The sequence below is a fragment of the Thunnus thynnus genome, chromosome 8 (genome assembly GCF_963924715.1).
Source record: "Thunnus thynnus chromosome 8, fThuThy2.1, whole genome shotgun sequence".
NCBI lineage: Eukaryota > Metazoa > Chordata > Actinopteri > Scombriformes > Scombridae > Thunnus > Thunnus thynnus.
The window spans coordinates 4,297,360-4,324,069 of record NC_089524.1 but is presented as its reverse complement, the minus strand read 5'-3'; the positions used below and the strand labels follow the sequence as shown (position 1 = coordinate 4,324,069).

Here is a 26,710-nt window from a genome sequence, read left to right as displayed (position 1 = left end):
TATGGTGAATTATAATTAGTCATCAAAAAGAATCTACAAGAACTGCAAGAATGAGATGAGCACTGGATATTTGGAAAGCTCAGGCTTTTTATCTGAAGACTTATTTGTATTCATTGTATTTCATGATTGGCAGAATCAGCATATCACATTTTGAGTGATTTAATCATTTATTACAGTGTAAAAACAGGAAAAAGGAGGCAGTGAAACGTGATAAAGATTCCTGCTGACCAGTCAAACAGATCAGGAATTGAAGTGTGACGCTCTAAGCAGGGACTTCTGTCTGGGGACAGTGGACGGCATAATAGGAACCTGTCAGTCTGACTTCCCCCAAATATGCCTCAGCCTCGTGTCCCTCGGCTACCGAAAGCTGTTTCACTTCCACTCAGTCTTCTGGTGAAACACTTGCAACACTGATTCCCCATCCTGCCAGGCAGTACGGAGAAAAGAAATGAAAAACTTGTTCAAAAGCATTAATGATTAGTGATCAGTGAAGACAGTGCTATGTTAATAATAACATGCAGCAGTTGATAATGTCTATAAGTTTTCAGTTTTCAGAACATAAATGTAATCCTTCATAGTGTATTTATGAGCATTTATCTGACTTTTATCTGGGTCGCTGGACATAAACCATGTAACATTGATATGCTCAACACTGTAACACAGCCATCTCTCATCATCCGTGAGAAACAAAAACCTAGAAAAGGACTTCCTTTAACATGATTCATCTAACCATATGACATTTTCCTACCAGACACTTGTTTTTTGGGGGGGTTTTTTGCACTGTATCAAACAAACACCTTCATTTTTGCGATGTAAGAAGGATATTAAGAACTATATAATAAAAATACAACAGAATTCTTCTCTGTAACCTTTGAAACTGAATGTCTTGATGTAAAAAGTGTGTACTAGAAGTCCTCACTTCCTCCCCCTCAGCTGTTCACTCACTCACACTTGTCACTCACTGGATGACATGTCTAACTTAGCCAGCATGATGGAAAAGCTCATTTTAGGCAACAGAGGGATTCAGGCATGACCGCAAAGGGTCAGATAGACACTGACTAGCTAGCTTGTATTGCTCATGAAACCACAGGAAGATTAACATATATTGCAATGCGTTCCCACTTTTCACTGTAACCTCAGCACTTTCATGCGTGACCCTGTGCATGATGGGATGTCAATTGCTTAATTATTCCAGGGACCTCATTTGCTCTGGGTTATTAGTATTCATTAGGTTTGCAGAGACAATTTTCATAAGCAACCACAGACTCACTTAAAACAGTTTTATGCCTTCATACCATGGGATATCTCTACAAAGAAAATATGTGGCTTTTAAAACATGTCGTCCTGATGAGAAGATTGTGTGTATGATGACTCAGATAGATTAATGTCTTATCTAGATTGATCTGAGTTACACATACGACCCTGGGTGCAAAAGCTTTCCGTTTAGTCAGCGCTTGGTTTGATAACACATCAGATACACAACCACACTGCCTAGACAAGTAAGTACAGAGCACAGTGTACAATACTTGGTGGGCAGTAAGTTTTACTTAGGCCTTGCAGAATGTTAACACACTGCCCATAAGGGGTTTCTATGATGTAGCAATATAAGCAGCATACTAGTTCACAAATCAAGTTAAAGTGCCATACTTCTCTATATAGTCTCCATGCAGTATATTATTGCCGCCATTAGCATTCACATCGCAGTAAGCACACTTCCTCTCAATCAGTCAGGCATACTCTGATGAAATATTTCATGATTTTCCATTATTACGTAACCTCAATGTCACAATAGCACCTCTGAATACATCCAGAAGTTGATGTTATACAGTAGCCTGATGAAAGAAGGCTATTGTTGACAATTAAGGGAAATTCTAGTGTTGTGACCACAATGCAAAATCATGTAAATGATTTTAAAATTTTAAAAAAATGGTGGGTCAAACAGAAGACAACTGGAACACTGGATTTTAACACTGAAATAAGTGGTTTGGATAGTCTGCCGTTCATCTTTGTTATCAAAAGAGAGTGAGGAGTTCATTCATGACCTTTCTTGCAACAGCCATTGACCAAAAAATCTCCACTCAACGTCCAGTTAGAACATCGAGTTGAAACCAAGTTAAAGTTAGGCAAGATAGTTGAAATTAAGTTCATCTGTATACGTGCAGAACACAGATGGGATGTGTGTGAGGTAATGTTAGGATGCTAAAGAGTATTTCTGTTGTCACTTTCATCTATACAAGCTGATGAATTGAGGTAGGTAATAGGTCATTTAGACATTAGCTCTCTTGCTACCCTCACTGAAGTTAACCCCAACAACAATTAGTTTAATTAAAACAGATCAAAAGAAACAATTAAAAACTGAGCTGACTAGCAATATAAAAAAGGCAAGAAAAAGCTATTTAAAAAGCCATTTAAAGCTTAAAAAGCCCTCTGATAGAAATGTGTTTTCAGAGGCAATTTAAAAGAAGAACATGCTTCATGTATGAATCATGTATGAATTTGTAGATCAATCAATCAACAAGTCACATATATAATGATAAACCCATTATACACTGAACAGGCCTATAATAAGCCCTTGATGGTGCACTGTTACTGGAACATACCATTAAAAAACAGGAAAACACTAAAGCCAGTAAGTGTATAGATCCTCCTTTTGGTGTAAACATAATGTGCAACAATGCAAGTTTAGTAGTCCTGAGGAGCAAGGAAGAGGGTGTATAATTTAATACCAAAATCTATGAAAAGTTAAGAAATGTTAAGAGGTTTAGTTAATGTCTTTTCATCAACTTGTGTGTGTCAGATTACTGTCTTTTTTCTTTTACCACAATGTGTCAGTGGAACGTTTTATCTAAGTTGTTACCACTGAAATGACTCATTTGGTTTTGTCCTCTTCATCACCACTGAACAGAGTTTAGCATTGATACCGTAAATAGATCTTTTATGAGTTGCGCTGGACTGAGACGAAGCTGTTAACTGTGGTCAGTGCACTTCTCCAACGCCATCTGAAATAAACTGGAAGTGGAATGTGGGATGGGAATTTAAATTTTGAATAAAAGAAACCCTCTGATGCAGGAAAGCACTGTACTGTCCCTCTCAGTTCCTAAAAAAACTATTCATATGAATCAGTTTTCCTCTAATTCATTTGGTACAGAGGCAGTAGAGTAAGTCATAGATGTTTACAGTAACTTGGGTCATTTGTTGTTTTCATGTTATAAGTTACAGCTCCTATGTTGAGGTCATAATGTTGACTCAATTGCAGTTTTTATGTCCAATCTGTCCCTAAACAAGTCAGAAAGTATGAAATGGTTCTGGTATTTTTGTTCATACTAGTTTTGTTAAGTTGACACGCAAGTGCTTGGGGTTACATTAGCGGCTACTAGCATAACACATCTGAACATCCTACTGAATTGTTGGAGGTCGGGCTGCATTGTGGGTAATGTAGGCACCAGGTTTTAAGGAATAAGAAAGTGTGGACTAAATGAAGGTGATATCTCTGGTTCTGCTGATTCGGATACCTTTTTAACAGTCCATTATGAGTCTGAAAATGTCAACGAGTACTCTAACATTACTCTGTGATGTTGACAGGTACTAATAGAAAATGGTAGTTATACTATAGTGAACAGGATGTCACTAGAGTTATAAAATAAGGAAGAAATAACAATTAGGAGAAATTTATAAAATGATAAAATGCCACAAAACTGTTAATAATTACTAGCCATCACATATAGCGTTCCAACTGAACCATGACAATGAAAACGTTGCAATTTACAAAGTGCCAAATTCACTTGAGTATCACATGAGAAAATGATCTGTTAAGTGACGCTTGCTCTACTTTGAGTGATCTGCTATCAGTGGTAGTCATCAACTATTTTTCACTACTGAGCCACAGAGGAACTCAGCCCACAATGTGATGAGAGGTGATGACTGAGCCATTCATCTTTGATACAAGTGTCGGTCCGTTTAGCTAAAGTATCCTCACAGGCTAAAAAAGGCTAGGTTGATGAGCTACAGGGACTTGTGAGTGTCACTTGCAGACCTTGAAGTGGTTGTGCCCAATCCTGCACTTTCACTGTTATAAGCACTACCGCAGCTATAATCAATGACTCACCTCTCCTGGTGTCAAGCTTGATTTTGGAAACTCCACCCTAGTGGATACTAGAGATGCAGCCATAAAATTTTAAAGATCATTCTATTGGTGGAGCTTCTTTGTAGGCCAACATCTACATATTAGGTGCTAAAGGTAAATGTCAAACACCATAACGCAATAAAATAAAGCTGAAGTAGTGGCATTGAACCTTGGGGTCAGGCTCCCTTACAGGGTCACATGATAAATCTGAGGAGTCGCAAAGTGATTAACAAGATAGGAAACTAGAAGAAAACATATTTCACATTATTTTTTGTCAAATCCTTGCTTTTTTGTGAAATAAAGAGTTTTGCCTCTTCAGATCTCTTATTAAAATGATGGAAAAACAAACAAAAACTATAGGTTGGTCAATCGTAAAATGCTTGTCGGGAACATTGGTGCTATTTCTAACAAGGATGCCAGTACACTTTACTGCAGCTTAATCTAATTTTTGCCCACTGCGATTGGGTTAACGTTAATCAGAAACTGTGTCAGAACGACAGCAGGTTCATTCAAAACTTTTGAAAACAATGGGTGGAAATACAAGCACAAAAAACTCAAATGCAACTTGTCTTTTTAGAAAGAGCTTTCCAGATATTGAAGATGATCAAAATTACTCACTGTGAGCATTTTCCACAAGAAATACATTCTGCTTAAGAAATATTCCCAAGTGAGACAATGTATTTTGTTGCTTGTTTGGAGGTGTTTTCTGCCATAAGCAAAAGTTAAAAAGAGTGAAAAATCCAACTTGTTTTTGCCCTGTTTTCAGTCTTTGTGCTAAGCTACGCTAACTGGCTGCTGCCGGTTGCTTCATATGTATTGACATAGTCTATAACTTATAGATTTCTTAGCAAGAAAGCAAATAAAACTATTCCTATTCTAAACTATTCCTTCCGAAAATAAATGCATATGAGGTGACACCAGAGACATGCAGCAACATCTTTTTTGTGAGCAGAAGTACCAGGGTTTATAGGACATGTGGTCCTATTATTCACAGCCAAAGAGGCTATAAATAAGCCAAACTACAGTTCATATGGGTTACTTTATCATGGTATCAGCTAATTTAACAATAGATATGTTAGAAGTATTGTACAACTCACGTATGACATGTTGTTACAACACTAGTAAAAATTAAAAGTTGTTTTTTACAATGAAAAAGTCAAGACATAGAGTTTTAAAACATAAACATTGTGAATACGTAATCAGCCACAAATCACATTCTTTGTAAATTTATGAATACGTTAAACAACGCTGTCATTTCTTATGTCATGTTGCAATGTGATGTGAGTTTCCCAAGCTACACTTTGCATTCTCTGAACTTCATGTCCCAAATGAATGGCCTGCTCAATCAAGCATGCGATATTAAGGGTGTCGACCACCTAGTAGTAGTCACCTCCCTGTCCTCGCACGTGCATCTGCTGCAGCCCCTACATTGCAATGTGGAAAGTTTGAAATTTACTCACTTCACCATTCTACTGACCGCAAACACACCACTATACAGAATGGTGAGACCCTGAGGGAATCCTCAAAAGCACCACACACACACCCATACAAACCCCTCCACCCATTCACACAGACACACACATACAAGCACTGGCTTTATGTGTTGTAGAATTTCCATTATTATTTCAATCTGTGTCATAGGGCAAAGCATAAGAGGAACTATTTCATGCTGATTTGCGTACATAATTAAGCGTGACAGAAACCGTGTGCACGTACAAATGTATTAATGCAGTATCAAAGACAGAGTGACAGTCATTATGGGAGTTCTGAGAACTGGCTGGGTCAGTTGCTTGGTTTCAGTATATAGAAACCTCTGACTTCCTGTCTCTGTTAATGCTTTTTCATGCACTGTTCTTATATGACTCAGTGTATGTTCTCTAAGCATGTCTTTTTATAATAAATTTTTGTACATGAGTTTTTCTTTTTCAATCACTCTCCTTTAACCTTGTGACACTGTATTACAATCCGACTCTTGAGCTGTCTTTATGATGTTAAGAGGTGAATGGCACAGACTTGTCTGCAAATGAATCAATGCATATCTGAACTAATTTTATTTGGCACCCCTTCCCTTGACATTTTCTCTGCAAAACCACTTGGTTGTCTATTATCCAATATGAAGAAGTCTGGTCATAATTGCAGGGTTATATTTGACTCTATGGAAAATAGCTTTTAATCGTTTTAACAGTTTTAGAACTTGAGAATCTGTGATTTGATTTAGAAAAAGAAATGTTTTTTCTTTGGTTGATGATCAATTTTAGCTGTTTTCAAAGCCATCTCTCCCTTTTCAATTGGGGAATAATAAGACAAAAAAAGTCAGAATTTATAAAAACGTGAATTAAAATAAAGTATATTTAAAGTATAAATAGTCCCACTTGGACTACTGTAATTCTCTTAACTCTCCCTGAAGCCATCAATTACTTGCCTTAAATGCATCCAAAAGACTGACTTTTAACAAGCTCAAGGAAAATCACATCACTCTCATTCTAGCCGAATCTGTAGCGTAAGGCTGGCGATATTCTATATTTTTGTTATTGGCAACAAATCCCACAAAAACACTGAAACCAACAATGTGTTAGTTCATCTGTCAATTAAATTCCTTACCCTGTTTATGACTCTCAGCCCCAAACCCATTCGTTTGATGTAAATCTTTAAAAAAAAACAAGTCACAAATATATAGATTCTTTTTTTAAAATAATTTCCTGAAACTGCTGGGCACTGTAGTTTTTTTTAGCAAACATTACTCAAACAGGAGTAAATAGTGAACAGTGTACCTGGAATTGACTCAAAATAAATCACAGTGGCTATTTTCACCCAGTGAAACAATGTGACTCATCTTAATAGTTTAATGGTTTAGTTTGGATCTCTTAAAGAGTACGGTCTAGACCTGCTCTATGTGAAAAGTGCCCAGAGATGACTTTTTGTTGTGATTTGGTGCTATATAAATAAAAAATTGAACTGAATCTCTATTGCACAGAATACACAACATTGTATTGTCTGTTTTAGATAAACAATCAATACTTGGTAGTAAAATCAATTCATTGATGGTTTTGGTCTCTGACAATAACAAAAATATAGAATATCATCTTCTAAATCAATTCTCTGTCTACTATTTTTTTATGTAAGTGAGATGAGTGACGTGTCTCCAATGAATTTAAAAGTCGAGCAAACATCCTCATCCTTAAATAATAGAACCAGACATATTAAAGTGATTGCTAACTCAGTAGAAATCATATGTGGTATGTGTTTTAACCAGTAGGTTTCCCTAGATAGCAAAATCTTAGACAGTTGAGAAATGTTTATGTTGTCACAGTATAGTAGTCATATCCCCCAACCTTAATTAATGTCCTGTTCCAGGCCTCCTGCCCAGGTCTGATACCCTTGAGTCATTCAGATTCTTTATCCCCATTCAGTGTCTCTGAAGTCTCTATATACAGACATATGGCATAATACAATGTGTTTACACTATGTCCATATATATGGCATGCATAACAAAGAATCAAGAAGAGTGAAATTTATTTTTCCAGGAATCAGAGTCAAACAAATCCCACCCAACTGGAATTTTACAGCTATGAGTCAGTGGCACCAGTAACCGAGTCTAGGCAGTAGCCGACTGTATGCTTATCCAAATGGTATTCAGAAACCTGTACCAGCAGGCCCTCAGCGTCATAGGTATTACACCTTTCCTGCCAGGTTAGACAAGCACAGAAGGGTTCTGTACTGTTTGAAGACAATACAACAGACGATTGGATCTCCTTAGAGGACAGTACCAGAGATGTTAAAATGCCGAAACATTTGTTTTCAAAGATTAGGTTCTATGAGATCAAGGATCTAATGCAAAATGTAAAGCGGCCCAGAAGGTAAGCCAGACAGTATAATGATATTTAGAGAGATTTGAGTAAAGTGGCTTATGCTTGGTACACTGTTAAAACTGTGCTCATTAATGATGAGTTTCATGAATGTTTTCTGATAGTGTCTGAAACATAAAACAATAATATATTTAGGTGTGCATTACTCAATAAGTGCTGTGTAACGTCTGCTTTAATATATGTTGTATTAGGGTTGTTCCGTAACCTTCCTAGATGGTTAAATTTACATCATAAGTATTCACTTCACATTTAAATTTCATCTGTTTTGCAGGATTGATATTGTTCTTAATCGATACAGGCGTAAAAATGACATCCACTGCATCAGGGTTCATAAAACAAACGATGAGACATATCCTGAAAAAGTCAGGTAGTGTATGTGGTACTGGTGGAGGTATCTCAGTGTCCCCTGTGTTTTATTTGATATTTATTGCCTGTATTTTCTTTTATTATTTTAACTGTTCTCTTACCATTTACTCATCTTTTTATTGTTGTCTTATTCAGTTAATTATTTTAAAGTAGGTTTTATTAAATCTTTTCTTTACATTTCACAAGTCACCTTGTTTTAATTTTCGGGATTTTACTTGTATCTTGGTGTGCATTAGTCTCCAAATCCATATTCGATGTCGATCACTTACAAAGCACTTTGAATTGCATTTGACTTGCATGAAAGGTGGATGGATGGATGGATGGATGGATGGATGGATTTACTGAACATATCTTAAAGTGAAAATTAATTTGAAATCACTCTTTATTACAGTTGGCAGGCTGACCATAAACTCCACCCGACTCTGGAAAAATTGCTACGAGATAAAAGTAAGACATGTTTTTAAAAAGGAGGGGCCAATTTTCAGTTCACCAAGGATCACAAAATGAATAAAAAACAGTAATGTCTATGGGAATTTAAAATATTAATTGTGAAAGTGAACAGAATTTATCCTTACGGCCTTTCTAATGAGATTTTAATAATTAATACATACTTGCATTTGAAATCTTCCCCTCTGTACAGACTATTTAGCAGCGTTCCACTCCTTTCTGCAGTCTGAGTTCAGTGAAGAAAACATTGAGTTCTGGCTTGCATGTGAAGACTTCAGGGCGACTGCCTCACCAGACGACCTCCGCTGGAAAGCACAGCAGATCTACCAGGAGTTCATCCAGCCTACAGCCTGCAGAGAGGTCAGTCTGACGGTCACATCTGGGTTGATGGTTCATGGTGCAAAGAGATAGAGCTGGACAAACAGCCAGCAGACAGAAGATATATATTTACTGTGTGTTTCTTTACCCTTTAGCACACTTAAAGGCCCTGCAAAACCTATTTCTCAATGAGATAGTCCTACATGAACACAACATTTTCTACCAAAGTTAGTAGAAAATGGTTTTGGTTAATTCAAATGAAAAATGTTGTGTTTCTGTGCTCGTTTCAATAGTTTTAAGAGGGCAGGACTTCTTTTGAAATAAGGGATGTCATATGTCTCCCAGCTGGGGTTTAGCAATATTTGAGTCAAAATATGATGACAGATGTTGGGCTGTTTGCAAATTGAATCAAATCACACCCACACAGCCCTTATGAAACAGGTTGGCTAAGTTTTTGACAAACAGGATGTTGTACTCCAGACTGGATTGTTGTCACCGATATTTAATGTTGGAAATACTTCATATTTGAAACCAAATTTTCAAGGGATTTAACAGGGGAAAGATTTACCACAACAGCTCAACAAAGAACATCTCATATCAGCAAGGAAAATTAGTAAGAATTTCACAAAATACACAAAGCAATAGGGACTACAACTAAAAGTCTCTCATTTCTTGTTTTTTAAGGTTCTTTAAGGCAGCTAGTTGTTGCAGCTCAGGAACGTCAAAGCTCAGTCCACATACTGTACAGTAATCTCATTATGCAGCTAAATGATGATATGAAATGATTAACATAGCACTGTTTATTGCAGACCAGATGATCAAACTTTAAAGCTGATGTTGCACCAATATTGTTTCTCGTCATTGTCTGTTCTCCTTTCTGTTGATGAGGTGTATAATTCAGGGAACTCAAATACCAGTAAAATTAGCTCCTGTATTGTTTCCCACTGTGGTTTCTGTGGTTGCCATGGGGACACGGTGAGCCGTGATGGCAAGCTGAAAAAGTTGAACCCAAGTCTGCAATGTGTTGTTTTTACATTTTGGTTTTTGTACAGATTAAACAAATGAGGCATAATGTGTTTATTAGTGAGCTTTAGATTTGCTGGTAGGCAAATTTTGTTTCATTTGGACATTGCCAGGCGAGCTGATTTCTTTTGTTTCCAGTCTTTGCCTGGACTGGCCACGGACCACCCCTATAACCACAGTTTTCCATGAGTGAGTGAGTGGGTGAGTGAGTGAGTGAGTGAGTGAGTGAGTGAGTGAGTGAGTGAGTGAGTGAGTGAGTGAGTGATGAAGTTACAGCATTGGTCGGCCAGCAGCCAGCAGGAGAGACGCTCCGCAGTGTGTTTGGAATTTATGATTGAGCTAATACCAGGGCGCAAACTTTTTATTTCTTTTGACATTTTCACATCTCAGGGGATAAACAACAGCATTAAAACATGAGTCTTGCAGTAAAAACATGCGACTCATAGCTGTTATGTCAGTTTAGTGTAGGGCGGCTGCTCTGAAGGTGCGCATGATTTGACTGTAACTGTGGTAACTGGGTGGAGATAAGCTTCCTGAATTTGCACTCAAAATGCTGTCAAAACTTTCATTTACAATTTCCACCGCAGCCTCCATGATCATCAGCTGGGAAAGAGGCAGAAAAAAGGCCAATAGAGGCATGAGAGAGAGTGCAGAGAGTTGAAACACCCCAAATAACCATCACTCTGACAAAACACTCAATGTAGAGTGAAAAATGAGAGACATCTGTAGAGTGAAACAGATGAAAGACCAGAGGGAGTTAACAGATAATAAGAATAGTTAGAATTAGAATTAAAATTTCAAGAGTGGAAAGTATTGTTCTTGCAATTGCATTTATACCCTTTTTTTGACTCAAACGTTGCTTAACCATGTCATGTGATATTCAATACACATTTAACATCCAGAAATTTACATTATAGATACTACCACTGAATATCCCTGCAACAAATTGGCCACAGTTTCACACACTGACCATACACGGTCCAGCCATATACTAGGTAACTTAGTTAATCTAAGCTAACTGTCTGTACTTACTGTATAGTCATAGTTTCCTCATCTAACTCTCAGTGAGAATATGAATAAGCAAATCCCCCGAAACGTTGAACTGTTCCTTTAAGTTTCCACATACAGTAAATAAGCTCAATATGAACCCCTCATACCAGATGCAAACATCTACCTCCTTACACCTAAAGGGTCATGTTTTCTAGTTTTAGAGCACAGCACAGTTTCATGGGAGAAGTGAGAGCTTCATTTTCATGTGTCCCATTGCAGTTATTTGCTACACAAATGAACATTACAACATAATGTAATATACTTCTACATTATATACAGAGTGTTTTCTATTTTATATCCCCCCCCCAGATCAATGTAGACCACCAAATTAGAGAGAAGATCAAGGAGTCCTTGGAGAAACCAAGCCTGTCCTGCTTCAATGAGGCCCAGAAACATGTTTACCTTCTGATGGAAAGAGACTCTTGCCCCAGATTCCTGCACTCAGATGCCTACCTGAGTGTAAAGCACAAGTCTAGGACTCTGTGGTACATTTAGACTATTGTTCCTGTCAAAGCACTGTATCAACACTGCTTTAAAAAAAAAAAATCCCCACTTTCTGTCTTTTTGAGAAGTTATTTCACACCGTATGAAAGGGGAAGCTTAGATATCAAAACTGTTTGCTTTTAACGGCAGAGCATCTCAAATCCAAACTGCAACAATGTTTTCAAGCATGTGCAACAGCGAACTCTGTTTTTATGATGGTTGTAATGTACTGAGGAAATGTTGTGGGGAATGATTAAGCAGAACAAACACCATAAGAGAAAAGTAATGTGTGTGGAATGAAGAAACTGACATGAGGATATTTTACGTGGGTAAAAGAAAGAGGGCTGTTGGTACTGTATGTGTGAGTTTGGAATACTGTATGTGTTAACTGAAAGTTTTAGTAAGTTGTGCAGTGTACAGAATGATAAATAAATGGTTTTTGATATATAAAAAGGAAATGAACTGGTTTTGATTCATGTGCATAACATTCAGAACTTAACGAAATTATGACTTCCAGACTTTAGATAAATAAGATTTTTGTGGTCGTTCTCCTCATCTATGACTATTCTTAGACTATTTCCAAATATGAAGGCGTAAGCTGAAACGTCGGGCTTGATTCAGCACAATGCTATTTGAATAAAGAAGAAGCTGATGAGGGAATGTGGGAACGTCGGGTCTCTGTAAATTAAAGAGTACTGTCTAGACCTGCTCTATGCGAAAAGTGCCCTGAGATAACTTCTGTTGTGATTTGGCGCTATATAAATAAAATGGACTTGACTTGATGAAACAAGCAAGTCTGTGTGCGGTCCTCCTCCTTCAAGCAGTTAAATGTTCCAAGGCTACCAGTACCAGCATAAATTTGTTGGGGTTGAGGTGCTTCCTCATTTGACAATTTCCATATAGTCATGATTTTGAGACAGCTTTATATTTATCTGACTGACTGACTAACTTGAAGCGTGGTGATGGACATGAATATATATATATATATATATATATATATATATAAAAAAGAGAAGTTTCCACAGCTTACCCAGCAGGGATATTCTGTTTTTGGTCACATGTCTAATATATCCTCTAATTAGGTGCAGAGATGACTCCACACACCAGCAACAGGGTTTATCAAAGTGGAAAAAAGTAACCCCGCTGTAACCCTTGATCCCGCTCTGTTCTGTAAATGGCCTTATTCCTAAGAATTGCGCCTAAAAAGGAGTACTGAAGCAGCTAATAATAACTCCAGGGCTTTCACGACAACACCGGAGTCATCAGACAACCTGATGCGTAACAGATTGGCCTGAATGTGCTGCCTTGTTAGGGGAATAATCTCATCACCCACAGACAATGATGGGAGAGACATACAAGTGCTTTACTTAGTGAAATAACCTGAAGGAGTTACCCTTTAGTAAAATATTATAATGTCTATTCAATGATCTGTTCAAATAAATGTACTGGAGAATATTTGACTTTAAAAAAGATGTTATGTTACAGGTTGTTGGTCCGCTCATCTTGTTGAAACTTATGGAAGCTTATTTTAATTCTTGCAAACACTGTTTCCAGGTATAATTAATGCCATGGTGCAAAGAGGAAAATATGAAAGACGAAGGAAAATTAGGTAGAGACATCCAAATGCCAAAAAGTACGATTTACATATTAGTAGAAATGTTTTTTTTAACCTTATCTGATGATGAGGAGTAAGTGGAAATCCTAGTTTTTGTTACATTTTATTTTACTACACTTCACACTACATCTATCTATCTACCATCTTTTCTCCCCGTTTACCTCAAACCAGAGCCCAAAGTCAACTCTATATCACTAGACTAGAATGTTTTCAGTGCCAATGTTCTACCAGAATTTTCATTTTTCTGCAATAACAGAACTACGGTATGGTCGAGGTCAGGAAAATATTGTGTTTATGGCAAATAAACTGTGGTTACTGTACGGTTAGGATTAGAAAATGAAACATTTGATTAAGGTTTTAGAAGATTAGGGAACTATAATGGTTAATAAAAACACCAAAGTTAATTGAAAGTCTGTGATGGGACACAAACTCTGGCCTTCTTCATGAGAGTTGGACTTGTTATACAAGGTCAACTACCTTGACCTACTCACTCCTCTGTTCTGCCTTGCTATATATACACACACATAAACATGCTACTTCCTGTTGTTGGCATTAGATGCAAATCGTGAGGTGAAGAATCGCCTGATATGGACATAATTCCTAGAAATGCTTTGCTGCCCATAGTACATGTACCGTACAAATTGTTGTACCAAACAATGTACGGTTCAGAAACTGAAATGCGTTGATGTTTCTAATCTTATAAGCAGTTCAGGCCTGAGACATCATCAGCCTAATTGATGCAGCTTAGTAATCACCTGTCACACATCTCTGCCTACTCCTGATGGTAAAACACAAAGGTTGGAACTGCCACAATGGCTGTGCCCTTATTGTGGAATAACTCAAGTCTTAATATGTTGAAAATTTCCATGAGAGATCCATCAGAAATACATAAAAAACATAACACAGACTTTGAGACTTCATTTTGGTTTGTTAGACCCTGATTGGAAATAACTGATGAATTTAGCTATGTGTTGTCCACAATGACAACAGCAACTAAAAACAAACAAACAAACAAACAAAAAAAACATGACCTTAACTCATTCACTCATTTCTGGCAGCAAAAAACGTTTTAAAAAGTCTTTCATGAAGCCTAAATGCCTATTTTTTTATCTTCATCTGTGTTTCTAAAATTCTACATTTAAGGCACATACAAATATAAGGCACTGGCCACAAGCTGCAACTACTTCTTTTTAAGTATCAATAAATAAACAGCTTTATGAGCTTTGATTATGCCAAGCACCGCAGTTTTTTCAATGGCAAATGTCAGTAACTCTGAGTACACTGGGGATTGTTCCTCTTAGGTCTTACGTCTCTGGCATCACATGGTGCGCCATTCTTCACACACAATCTGTCACTGTTTTCTCATAGCTCAGCACTGTTACCATGGAAGCGAAAAGGAAGTGAGTACTGTCAAGACAGTCACACTTGGGGAACTTTACTAGCAGATTTGGATGCTAAAGGCTAATGTATTGCATGTGTATACTGCTGTGTTCCTCCTTGTTGTAACTTTACACGCGATAACACATAAAAGTAGCTTCAGGAACACACTAATGTGAAGCATGAGGGACAGCTTTCAGTTGAGAGTGTTTGGTGTTCCTTCGTAATGCCTCAGTACTTATAACCGTGTTTGGGCAAAAGAGGGAGAGCTGCATCAGTGAAGCCAAGCCGAAGGCCAGATTGTAACAAGGACAGCCTGTGGCAATTAATTAAATGTAACAGAAGTGGAGTTGGTATTGCTTACATTTACTCTTCACGTAACTTTTTTTTTTTTTTTTTTCCAGAACATATTCTAAAATAAATATTTTACTATCAGATCCACAACAAACTAGACCTCTATGAGCATGGCCTAGACACCAGCTGAGCGTAAATTACATTTGCATAGGACCTGAACAGTTCTCATGTCACATTTTCAAATGTGTTCATAATACCAGACATTAACCACGGAATCCAAGCAGTGACGGCATTCTTGCCTACATTTGTTTATCTACCTTTTTTTTTTTTTTTACCTATCTGTTCCCTGTATTACCAACATTTATATGGGAAAATGACAATAACCTGCTGTGTTAAGTGGCAAGTCTGTGCTTAGTAGAAAGCCAGAAACCCATCTTCAGAGATAGATTTCCTGTCGCACAAATCCTGGAGTGGAGTAATGTGGTAACACTTTGCAGGGATTTCATGTCTTTCCTAAACATACCAGCAGCAACTTTAAAAAATTTCACATAGAGCAACTAGTTTCTATTTTGGAATGGCATGATGGGGGACCCAAAAATTTCCAAATCGTTAAAAAAAAGAACAAACTGTCATGATAAGATTACCTTTAGAATCCCCCTCAAAGTACTTCTCCTGTTCCTGGAAATATTTCCTGTAGTCATCTTTTGTTACCATGTCCTTTCAGTCACTATTTCAGTTTCACCAAGCTGGCAAATCCAGTAACTACACCCTACTCTGATGCTATCAGTGGCTTCTGGTAATTCTATGGTCCTCCCACGAATGATGTGCTATTTATTTTTGTTATTGCACTTGTTATTGCTTATATTCAACACCTAACCCCAAGCCTTAACCTTTACCCTCGATATATGTTATGATTGTCTGCCTTGGCCTCTTCTGTCAATGTCTATTACGTGGACGAGCTAGCTATCATGGTTGAGTGCATTTAGTGATGCGAGGATGCAAAATTTTACTGCCCCTTTTGCAACAAAAAACAGACAAAAAACTGATCCCTGTGGCTCTAATTTTAGGCTAGAGAACTGTGTTTCTGGTTTAAGGTATGATATGACTTCAGGATTTGAAAATCCGTCCCTTAAATTCACACAGCTTATATCTCAGTTCCAATCATCAGCAGCAGCCTCTACTCCAATGCCAGCAAAAATATTTGTCATAGAGCAGCACTGATTTGTAGGAAACATGAAAAGTCAGGGGTCAGTGCTACTAACGCTAATTTCAGCTAACTCTATAGTCACTTGCCAAGACACTGTCCAGTTCACTGCACGTTCTCACACTACAACTCAACATCTAACCAAGCCCGGATATTTCCCTTCACCCCCGCCTTTTCCCAGTCCCTTGAACAACTGATAGGTTTATACTAAGAAGGCTGTTGTCTGTCAAACGTATGTTTATCAGAGTTGCCATTGGCATTGAGATCCATATTCATTATTGTAGTACTTGACCTTGTTGGCCACCTCTCACTCATAGGATCTGATGTTACAATTTCTTCATTTTGAGGTGAATCAGCCTTGCAGAATTGAGTCTAAAAATAATTGTGACTGTATATGCAGCAGCCCGTCCCCACAAGAAAAACGACAGTATAGCTCTAAAATTCAGGCGGGAAAAACGATCTGTAGTTATGTTTACGCCCTCTAGCGGCCGTAGTAATTATGACTTGGGGAAGTGACACAGCTCAGATGACATCAATATACGGTGACAATTTGCCTTATTAGGAGGAAGCAGGTTGGGTGGATGACTAGATAGTTAGATAGAAAAAAGTGGACTTAGCTGTAAGAGACCGCTGTTAGCTTCCCGCTTCCAACCGTGAGTGTCATGTTTCCAACCGTCATTTTTTAAAAAACCATAACAATAACAGTCATGGTGTCTACTGTTGCCATGATGATGAAAGTTGCACAACTTTAAACCCGCAGTGCGGAACTTTTACATATAAATGAACGTCAGTTGCATCCAAGCCAAATGAGATCACACAATGTGATTTAGCCTATCACCACCAGATAAATCTCTCTGTATTTCACAGTATACAGAGTTTTTAAATCTCACGGCAGGCACGACATTCCCGCGCTGGCCGTTTGGATGTTAATTGTTAATTGTTAATTGTCTTGTCTTCTAGACTTTCCAAATGTTATCGGACCAAATGGATCGAATTTTAATGGTGAACCAAGTCATTTCGCAGGGGTTGTGTGATGCTCAAAACAATTTATCCTTTTAAAACGTTTTTGGGCCGGTCAACTGTCAAAACATATCCATTTTTCTCTCTGTGTGCCTGTTATTTGGGGTGCATTTTGGGGTGCACATGAGAGGATGCTGCATGCCTGTGTCAGGCAATCATAGTGGAGCACCCCCCCTTGACTTTCACTACCAGAAGGGGGAGGCAAAAGTCCCGCACTCAAGCTCTGAGGAGGTAGAAACCACGTGTCAAGTGATCATTTTAACTCAAACCATGATCTTTTCCTAACCCTAAAAACCTATAAAACAATTATTTTTTAACAGTTATTTGTTTTGACAGTTTTGGAAAACAGGTATGGGACATTCTGGAGTGCAGGTACAGTTGACCTATGTGGTTGTTTTCAACACATTAACTCACCGGTGTTGTCAAAGGATGAGAGGGTTGGTAAACTGTCCAAACCTTTTGGGGATTTCCTCCTTGTTTTACACTTGTGACATTAGTGATAAGAATGTAAATACAATAACACCTAACACATAGATTTGCATATTCTACCCTCCATATAAGGACTTCATTCTACAGTTGGACCATGTTGAAAAGTTTTGACAATTAGGTAATAATTTTGTGGCTGAAACAAGAGAGTGGTCATGATATGAAGTTCTCACATTCTTTCTAACTTCCTGTGTTGCAATAAATTTGTTTCCTCTTTCTCTCACATTGCACAAATTGCCGCCAAACTTTGATGAATTTTCCATCGTGGGATCACTATATGTTAAAGTTGATCTTTTCTCACAAAGACAGAAACCATAAAACAACAGAAAAAAAACAGAAATAGAAGAGTAATCTCTCCATATGTCTTCAACAGGCTTCACTTTTCAGTCTCATTTCAGAGGGCTACCAAAACGCACAGCATGCGAAGGTCACTATTTGCCTATCACAGTCACTGTTACTGTCATTTGCATCTGTGCTGCTAGCCTAAAAATAATGTGAACACAGCATGCTTTCAGCCACAGAGAGTGCTGTCTGTTTGGCTCGTCCAGTTAGGAGGAGGGAAGGAGTGAGGATCTGCGAAAGGACAGGAAAAGAAAAGAAAGGAAACACAGAGACCTACTGGGGAGTAAGTCATCAAGAGGAGGGAGGCATACATGCGGTACACTGTCAGTATGTGTTGTTTCTAACAGTGAGGTAGGAGGAGAGGAGAAACAGGAGGGGGAGGAGGAAGGGGTGCTTCCTCTTCAGTCTGGGCTGAGCTGCTGATGTCTCCCAGCAGCCCCAGTCCATAGCAACAGGAAACCTTGGTATAAAAAGCCGCGTCGGAGGGGGAACCCTCCTAAGTGTCTCTCAGTCGCAGCATGACCAGGACCGAGAGCCTGAGAGTGTGGACTTAACAAAACAATGCCCAGCCTAATCGTCGAACCACTCAACACACAGCACTTCATCATGGACAGAGATGACAGGAAGAGAAACAAGAACATGTGAGTGACACTTTTTTACTTTAAGCCAGGGGTTGCTGCGTAAATATGCTGACTTGCTGATTGATGAAAAGTTGTTTTCAGTTTATGTATCTGTTAAATGTTAGATGGTGTAATTGCAATATAGCTTTTTTGGTTCTCACAACAAACCTTTAACAGTTAAACACAAGAGCATACCCAGGAATATCATGGATGCTTCATGGTATCTCCTTAAAATAGTTTAAAGTTAATAATGTCATCTAACTGTGCGATGCCACATGCTCTCTTTTATAATTACCAACATGCCTGACATTCTTTGACAGATTCACTTGAAACTAATTATAAAGCAGTAAATCCAGCAGGGATATATTCATGCGTTTCTTATCTCTACACAGTGGAAAGAACTTTATGTGCCGACTCCAGTGCATGTTCTCACACTCGTCAAGCTCTGAGAGGTAAGGAGACTTATTGAGTGTTTTGCATACATTTCAGTTTTAAAATAGCCAGCCTGCTCCTATCATTTCCATCTATGGCATTATGAAAGGATTCAAATGAACTACAGACACCATGTTTGCTTTGGCACAGCACGCATGCACGCCAACATATCCCATGGTTTGACATTTTTGTATGAATTTGATTTGAAGCACATCTGCTTTGCTTTCTTGATTAGACCGCTTATGTGTCCTTGCAGCACTCAGTTTGCCCGGCTTTATTTTACCCAAATTTGATTCTGGTTAAGTAATCCAACTTGCATTTTCTCCCAGCAGGCTAAGTTTAGAAGATACCCAACAATGGTCACAGTCACTGGAAAGGCTTCTGGAGTCTAAATGTAGGTTGCTTTTCCCCTGAGGTTGAGAATACTGCTAGAACAGTAAATTATCTTTGTGAGAATAAAGAGTTTAAGGAGAATAAGTGTTTTGTTTTGTTTTTTGTTTTGTTTTTTTTTTAAAGCTGAAAAAGGATATTATCTGTGCCTAATGCTTGGCATGTTTTCTGTACTTTCCTCAGATGGGTTGGCCACTTTTCGTAACTTTCTGAAATCTGAGTACAGCGATGAGAATATTGAGTTCTGGCTCACCTGTGAGGACTACAAGAAGATCAAGTCTTCATTCAGAATGTCCTCAAGGGCCAAGAAGATTTATGAGCAGTTCATCAAAGCAGAATCTCCTAAAGAGGTAAATCCAACTCAGAAAAGTCTTTATATTCATGCACAAAACCTAATGAGCACTTCCACCCTACCTTAGTTAAACACACACACACACACACACACACACACAATCTCTGTATCTCTCTTACATATACTGAATGTACTACTATATCAGATTAAATAATGAAGATACCTATCAAGCACTGACAGAGTATCAAAGAGGAAAAGTGCCTGCTCAAATGTTCAATCTCATATCTCTCACTCTTGGCTCAAATCCCCTCATTCCTATCTATCTGCCTCATTCCAGATCAACATTGACTATCACACTCGAGAGCAGATCAAAAGGAACGTCAAGACTCCCAACATGCACTGCTTTGACGATGCTCAAAAGATAGTTTACGGGCTGATGGAAAGAGACTCGTACCCGCGGTTCCTCCGTTCTGACATTTATAGAACTCTCCTGGAAAACCTCACCTCTGACGCTACGAAGGGATGAAAACACGGCCGACGGGAGAGAGAAAGGACATAAAACCCATAACTGGAATGTTTGAGCTCCTTCAGGAGGAAGGACTGGCCAACAAAGAAGGAAGGAGCGTCAATCAGAGCGCCACACAGACAAAAACAGAGGCCTCGCGCCTTGGTGTCGTCACTAGATCCAGAAGCAAACTGCGCCTCATTCCCGCTAAGGGAGGATCCCCACACTGAGCATCGCACACCTGTGCAACAAAAAGAAGAAGAAACATGACCAGCCACAATGATAATAACCCTGTAGCGTGTGTTTGCACTGGATGATAAGTCTGTGTACGTAGGCAAATTGACTGATTCTGACAATGAATGAATCAACGGGTGACTGACGCCTGCTCTGATCGTGGGTTTGCGTAAGCAAACCATGCAACGGACCTCCCTTGCCCTTCTTTGCAGAGGTGTTTCCTGTGCAGATAGGATGTAAGATGCAACGGTCACACTCCATTAGCTCTGTGTGTGTGTGTGTGTGTGTGTGTGTGTGTGTGTGTGTGTCTGAGAGAGACAGTATTTAGTTGTAGCATTTAACTGCCACTGACACAGAATAAGCTGTCACAAAAAGAGTTGGCCAATTATCTGGTGACAGCGCTAAGGAAGACAATAAATCCATAGCGGACAGAAGACTCGATAGTGATATGTCGTCCTCAGTAAAGGGTTGCAGAAGGCCACTTAGTTCTGCAAGAGGCTTTCTGGAACACTTTGAGAGGAGAATTTTCTTTCTGTCTTTTTTTTTTCTTCTTTTTTTTAATAGATTGGATCGATATGGGGTTTTGAAAACTGATGCTGATATGTTTTAGATTTAGGCTGCCTATAGAGGATATTTTGTCCCAATATTCAATATCTTTATGGTCAGTGTCTGGTCTTGATTCCATTCCTCACTACGGACTCCTGGCCATATAAGTCTAAACGAAAAACCTTACGGCACTGAAATGTCAAGAGTTGTGATTTTATGTAATAAACCATTTGAGTGGAATTATTATAGAGATAGGATGTTTCACATTGCATGACAGGATGTTAAAACTCCATGTATACCCTGAGAATAGGCCTTATTACTGCTTTCCAAAGCACATTGTTTGAATGTATTCTTTGGGAGTTCATAGTTAACTTAAAAAGTTAAACAATGTATTATTTATTGTTAATTGTCACCATTTGAGTACAACGTTTGTTGCAGTGTTGAAGTGCTTGTTAAAATGTTAGTGATTTGAATGACATTAAATTATTTAAATTGCCTACTTGGAAGAAAGTGAACTTTTTTAGTGATACACACACTGAACCTTTAGTTTCTTCTCGCTCATTTCATACCACAGTTTTTTATGTGTGTGTGTGTGTGCTCTGAAATTCAGTCTAGTGGTCTGTTTATAGAAGATAGCAACACACTTCCAGTGAAATAGATCTTAAAACACAGCGTTAGAAAATGAATGTTCTATTGCGTAATGATTGTCTGTTATATGTATAAAGCAATACTCCATCGCATAAGCATGGAAACATAAAGGCTGTGCCAAGTTCTGGTGGGGCGAAGACTTATGGTCATTGCTATGGAGAAGCAACTACAGTGGCTTGCTGGCAAGACTTTACAATCCATCCTGCTTAGTGACAAAGTATATATACAGTATATTTTTATAAATGGGACCCCTCGTCTCAAAACGAGACATTCAAACATTTTTTTATATATTAATTAAGAAACGTCTCTTGCAACCATCAAAAAGGTGGACATTCAGAGTCATAAATGGAGTACAGATTTACAGCTAATATCATAATAACCCACTAATAATAACAAAATATGCAAAACAAAAATAATCCAGAACGAGCTTTAGCTTGGCGGCTTTCTGGAGTTTCGATTTCTGGTTTCAAACTTTACGGGAAATTACATCAAAGTAAAAAAATATATATCTGCGTCATATGTGACAAAACACACTGGGTACTTGCAGTATCCTGTTTTCCTTCTTTCTTTTTTTTATCACTGAAAGGCATCTGTTGACTTGAAAATTAAGTACAAGTGACATGTGCTGTTGTAGAAACAGGAAGGCCTGCACTTCCAGTTTCTTATGAAATCAGTCATTGTGAGAAATGAGATTTTCTGAAATGTACCCACATAGGAAATACTGTACTATTCAACAGACATAATAAGATTTGCTTTTGGATAGCTTAAAGTCATTTAAATGTAAATAGTGTAAATGTTACTCATTAATTATGGCCAGTTTGCCAGCAGTATAGGGCAAAAACATTAGAAGAAACTGAAACTAGTTAAAACTGTTAAAATCAAAATTTCCATAATACACTATGGTCCCACACTGGTTCCAGACAAGATGTGAATCTACATTCTCCTCGAGCAAATGATACACGCAGACACTACTAAATACTATTATACAATAAAAGGGCTTGACCCAGACACTACTGGATTTTCTGTAATTAGAAGCACTGTTTCATTTATTCACCCCGACAGCAAAATTAACTATTTATATGTTTTTTCTGAAATTTGTACGTAAGCTCTCTTTGATCGCAAGTTATTCAACATCTCTGTAGATAAAGTGCTGCCTGGTACATGCAACATCAAGGGCCATCACTACTATCAGTAAACCATGGCTTGTTAGTAATATCTAGTGGTACGTGAGGAGAACTACAGCAACTTGTGTTCCCCTTTACAACCCCCAGTGAGTGTTTATTTACTTATTCATTTATTTTTGAAAACTTCATAGTTATATTCTCCTTGCAAATGAAGTTATTCACGTTGGGTAAGTGATACGGTAAGTTGCATATCATAAAAATGTTAGAAGAGTTGTCTGCTCAAAGATTCTAAATTTTAGTGAGAGATTTCAATACATCTAGAGGATACAAACTGCCTCAAGCAAAGTGGTGACAAACTGAACCAGCAGCAAAAGCTAGAGCTGCACATTAAGTTTCATATCTGTATTTAATTATTATATATTATATTCTCTCTGACAAACAGTTAGCAAGACAATGCACAGTGAGAGTACTGATGGATGTACGTAAACTGCATCAGCATAAACCTATCTGACTAACAACTACATCATTGGTTGCTTACATGTCACATAAATTTAATTCCAACTCTGCAAAACTATTGATTTTTTTTCAGAATTTGCATCTGTCTACACTTTTCAAATGCACAAATATCGTCACCAGATTTGTGGAAATACAAGTGCATGGTGAACCATGGGTAGTTCAGGGACATCAGAGTATTCCCAAGAAAAAGAGCCATTTTGCACTTGCAAACCATCACTCATTAATTAAGGTAATTTTGTGCAAAAATCTGTAAATATTACAGACTGCACTTTTAAATAAATACAACAAAATGTTTGGTTGACTTTTCCATTGATCACCTCACCATTAGGTACTTTCCATACTTGGAAAGCTGTAGTAAAAACAATAGATAAGCATGCAGGTATTTGGCACCATCACAGGAACAATAAATACTTTTTTTTTCCTCCTTTGATACGTGTCTGTATGCTCAAACACATGAGATGGAGTTTGCATAATTAGGGACTTGGGACGTGCAGTTTGTCAACACTGCTGCAGGTGATTTACTGAAGTATGATCTGTGATTGATTAAATTGCTACCCCATCAATATTGTGTCAGCGTAATTATATGCTTGACTTATAAATATACTGTTGGATGGCGCTCAGTTGGCAAAGTGCAACTTCATGTGGATATCAAAACTGGGACACCTCACATGTGAGTGGAAAAACTTTGTCAAGCCAAAATGTTGCAAAAACATCCTTGTCATGCGGTGTATTTTTTAATTCCCTAGGTTTATATTTGTGAGTCTACATTATCAGTGGGGTGTAGCCCAGACTTTTAGGGATAAACCTTTCCTAATATGTTTTAATCTTTCTATCTGCTACAGTACATGCCGTGTAGATTCATTAATGTCTGCTGCTGTTAAATGGGAATTTTCCTTAGTGGTTTGTGCATGACTTCTAAGTACAGTACACACATTCACCCATACTGGGTTGGAATTTATTTATTCATCATGCAATTTTGGCCCCACCTTACATTTCATGCCAAAACCACTAGATGTTGGTTGCAGTGCTGAAAATGAAACTAGAACAACTCTAAAAAAAAAAGTAAAAAGACTGGTGTTTTTAAAACTAAGTGACAAAAGAAAGTAAGTACTAATAAAGTCAATCATAATTGACTAATGGTAGCTGGCACTTCCATGTGTTCACCTCCTTTAGAATGATTTTTAACTGTTCACAGTCTCCTTTTACACATCACCAACACCCTATGCTATTTTAAAATCATATTTATTCTTTATTTTACTCTTCTCCAAGCGGTAAATCTAGTATTTTAGCATTAGAGATGCCTCAAAATCTTATTTTGTCTCATTTGAATATAATACAAGTGGCCTATCACTCAGCAATTTGTTAGAATGAAACTTTGCATCATGTTTATCTTCACAGAAGCCATTAAACAAAACATTTCATAGGAAATTTGATAGCTTAGCTGGCACGTTTTGTTTTTTTTGCGATGACTACCAATCAAGTTTCAGGATCTCCTGGAACACACTTCAGCTTAGCAGTAATATAAACAGTTTTTACTGTGGATGTGTTCACAAGAGGCTTGTCATTGTTTGCTGTTTGGGAGAGGACAAGGAAATCGACCGTTCTATCTATTATACATCTTTCTGCTTTGAGCGAACAAGAAAGTATGACTAATGCAGCCTGTTTAGAAAATGCCCATCCAATTAATGTTACTGTTGCAGCTGACGGTTTTGTATGTGGAGAGGATGGCTAATTGTTGCTTTGACTCTGGCTCGAGAGAGAGAAGAAGCCGGAGAGAAGCCAAAAAACAGGCCAAAAATGACTTGGTAGCTCTGGGAATGTTTTCAACTAAATGAGCAACTGTTTTCAGCACATGATAAGTGCCTTGTGGCAAGAAGTTGATGCTGCTGTGTAAACCACATGATGTCACTCCCAAAGCTTACAGAAGCGTGACAGCCTATAACACGTGTCCACCATTTGATATAGACAATAATTGAACTGAATTGTCAACACGTTGCCAGAAGAAATTGGAAGATGTTTAAGCCACTGATGATTCTGGGACCAATATATTAAGACTGTATTAATTAATCATTAAATATACTTGCTGTGTGAGTCTTGCAGTGTTCACTTCCTTCTTCTTGAACCTGCTGTCTTTCTTTTCAATCCCATAATACAGTTTACATGCAAGCTGGATGCTGATTGGCAGAATAAGAGAGAAATTGGGTTTTTTTTAATAGAATAATTAGTTAACTAATAATGATAACCTTTTGATGCAGAACCAGAAGGGAAGACAAAAGGTGAGGAACAAAAGAGGAGGAGGAATCATCTGTGGCATATGCATTAAAAGGTCACACATGGTGGCAAAAAGCCCAGACGATGATAACAATATTGAGGACAATGAAGTCGGAATGAGTGTTATGTAAAGAGATACAAAATGTAAAGAGATACAAAATGTAAAGAGATACAAAGCATAGTTTTATCGTTTATAAAGAATAAACTACGTAATGCAGGTTAGCATGCTAACACGCTAAGATTGTGAACATGGTTAAATTATACCTGCTTATTATCAACATGTTGTACTGTTCTGTTGTTGTGCATATGTTTTAATTGTGACCTGCCGAGAGAGCGCAGATGAAAATTAGCTGTAAGCTAAATCTGGTACAGTACATCAAATGGTAACAAAATGTTACCAAACACTGTACATGGTTCCTTACAAATAAATAAAAAAAAATTAAAATGTCAGTGCTGACAATAATGACGTGTACAGTGGTTATGTACTGTGACCACAGGATGGACAACGACGTTCCTCTATAAAGCAACATGCTGAAATTCCTATTCAGCCAGCCAGGAAAAGTCTTTTTCCTAGTTGAACCTTCATACAAGAGATGCCGTGACCCGATTCTGCATTCATCGAGTCAGAGATTATGGTGACAAGGTTAGAGGGCTCTGTTTGAACAAAACTATCGTCATATTTCACAAAGGTTTCAGTCTCTAACGGGCTCAATGTGCTCAAAAAAGGGTAAAAGCCAGATACCTAAACTGCCTACTATGACACCAACAAAACAGAACATGCAGCAGTCACCATGTTGTCATCCCTAAACCTAGCATGGCCCGGGGCAGAGAGATATCTACTATTCCTGTTTGAGCCTGCCCAACGCTGTAAAATACAGAAGAAGGAGGTCACCATCAAGTCACAACAAGTTTCACTACTGCTGGTCTCAGTATATATGTACACAGGAGGAGGCCTGAAGGAAAAAAAAAAAAAATGGGTCATTGAGGTATGAACCTTCACATGACCACTACAAAACCATGCCATAACAGACTGGTCAGTAGGTGATAAATGGTGGCCGACAACTCGGCCTTTGTGTACAATCTACACTTCCTTTAGCTGAAGGAGGAGAGACTGTTCT

General features: G+C 38.0%; 2 protein-coding genes across 3 annotated transcripts; both read left to right on the top strand.

The window, feature by feature from the left end:
• Positions 1–7,870: 7,870 nt before the first annotated feature.
• Positions 7,871–12,099, top strand: si:ch211-117l17.6 (regulator of G-protein signaling 21). The gene is made up of 5 exons (XM_067598090.1): positions 7,871–7,980; positions 8,261–8,356; positions 8,747–8,802; positions 8,996–9,162; positions 11,503–12,099. Exons 1-5 carry the CDS (start codon positions 7,904–7,906, stop codon positions 11,686–11,688), a joined length of 582 nt encoding a protein of 193 aa, XP_067454191.1. The 5' UTR covers positions 7,871–7,903; the 3' UTR covers positions 11,689–12,099.
• A 6,293-nt stretch (positions 12,100–18,392) lies between these two features.
• LOC137187347 (regulator of G-protein signaling 21-like) lies at positions 18,393–21,543 on the top strand. 2 transcript variants are annotated; one of them, XM_067596182.1, is made up of 5 exons: positions 18,393–18,655; positions 19,027–19,086; positions 19,399–19,460; positions 19,640–19,806; positions 20,086–21,543. In XM_067596182.1, the coding sequence occupies exons 1-5, from the start codon at positions 18,576–18,578 to the stop codon at positions 20,272–20,274; spliced, it is 558 nt and encodes a 185-aa protein (XP_067452283.1). In that variant the 5' UTR covers positions 18,393–18,575; the 3' UTR covers positions 20,275–21,543. The 2 variants fall into 2 exon arrangements, with proteins under 2 accessions (XP_067452283.1, XP_067452282.1); XM_067596181.1 differs by having other exon boundaries at positions 18,404–18,655; positions 19,396–19,460.
• The last annotated feature ends 5,167 nt before the right edge of the window (positions 21,544–26,710 follow it).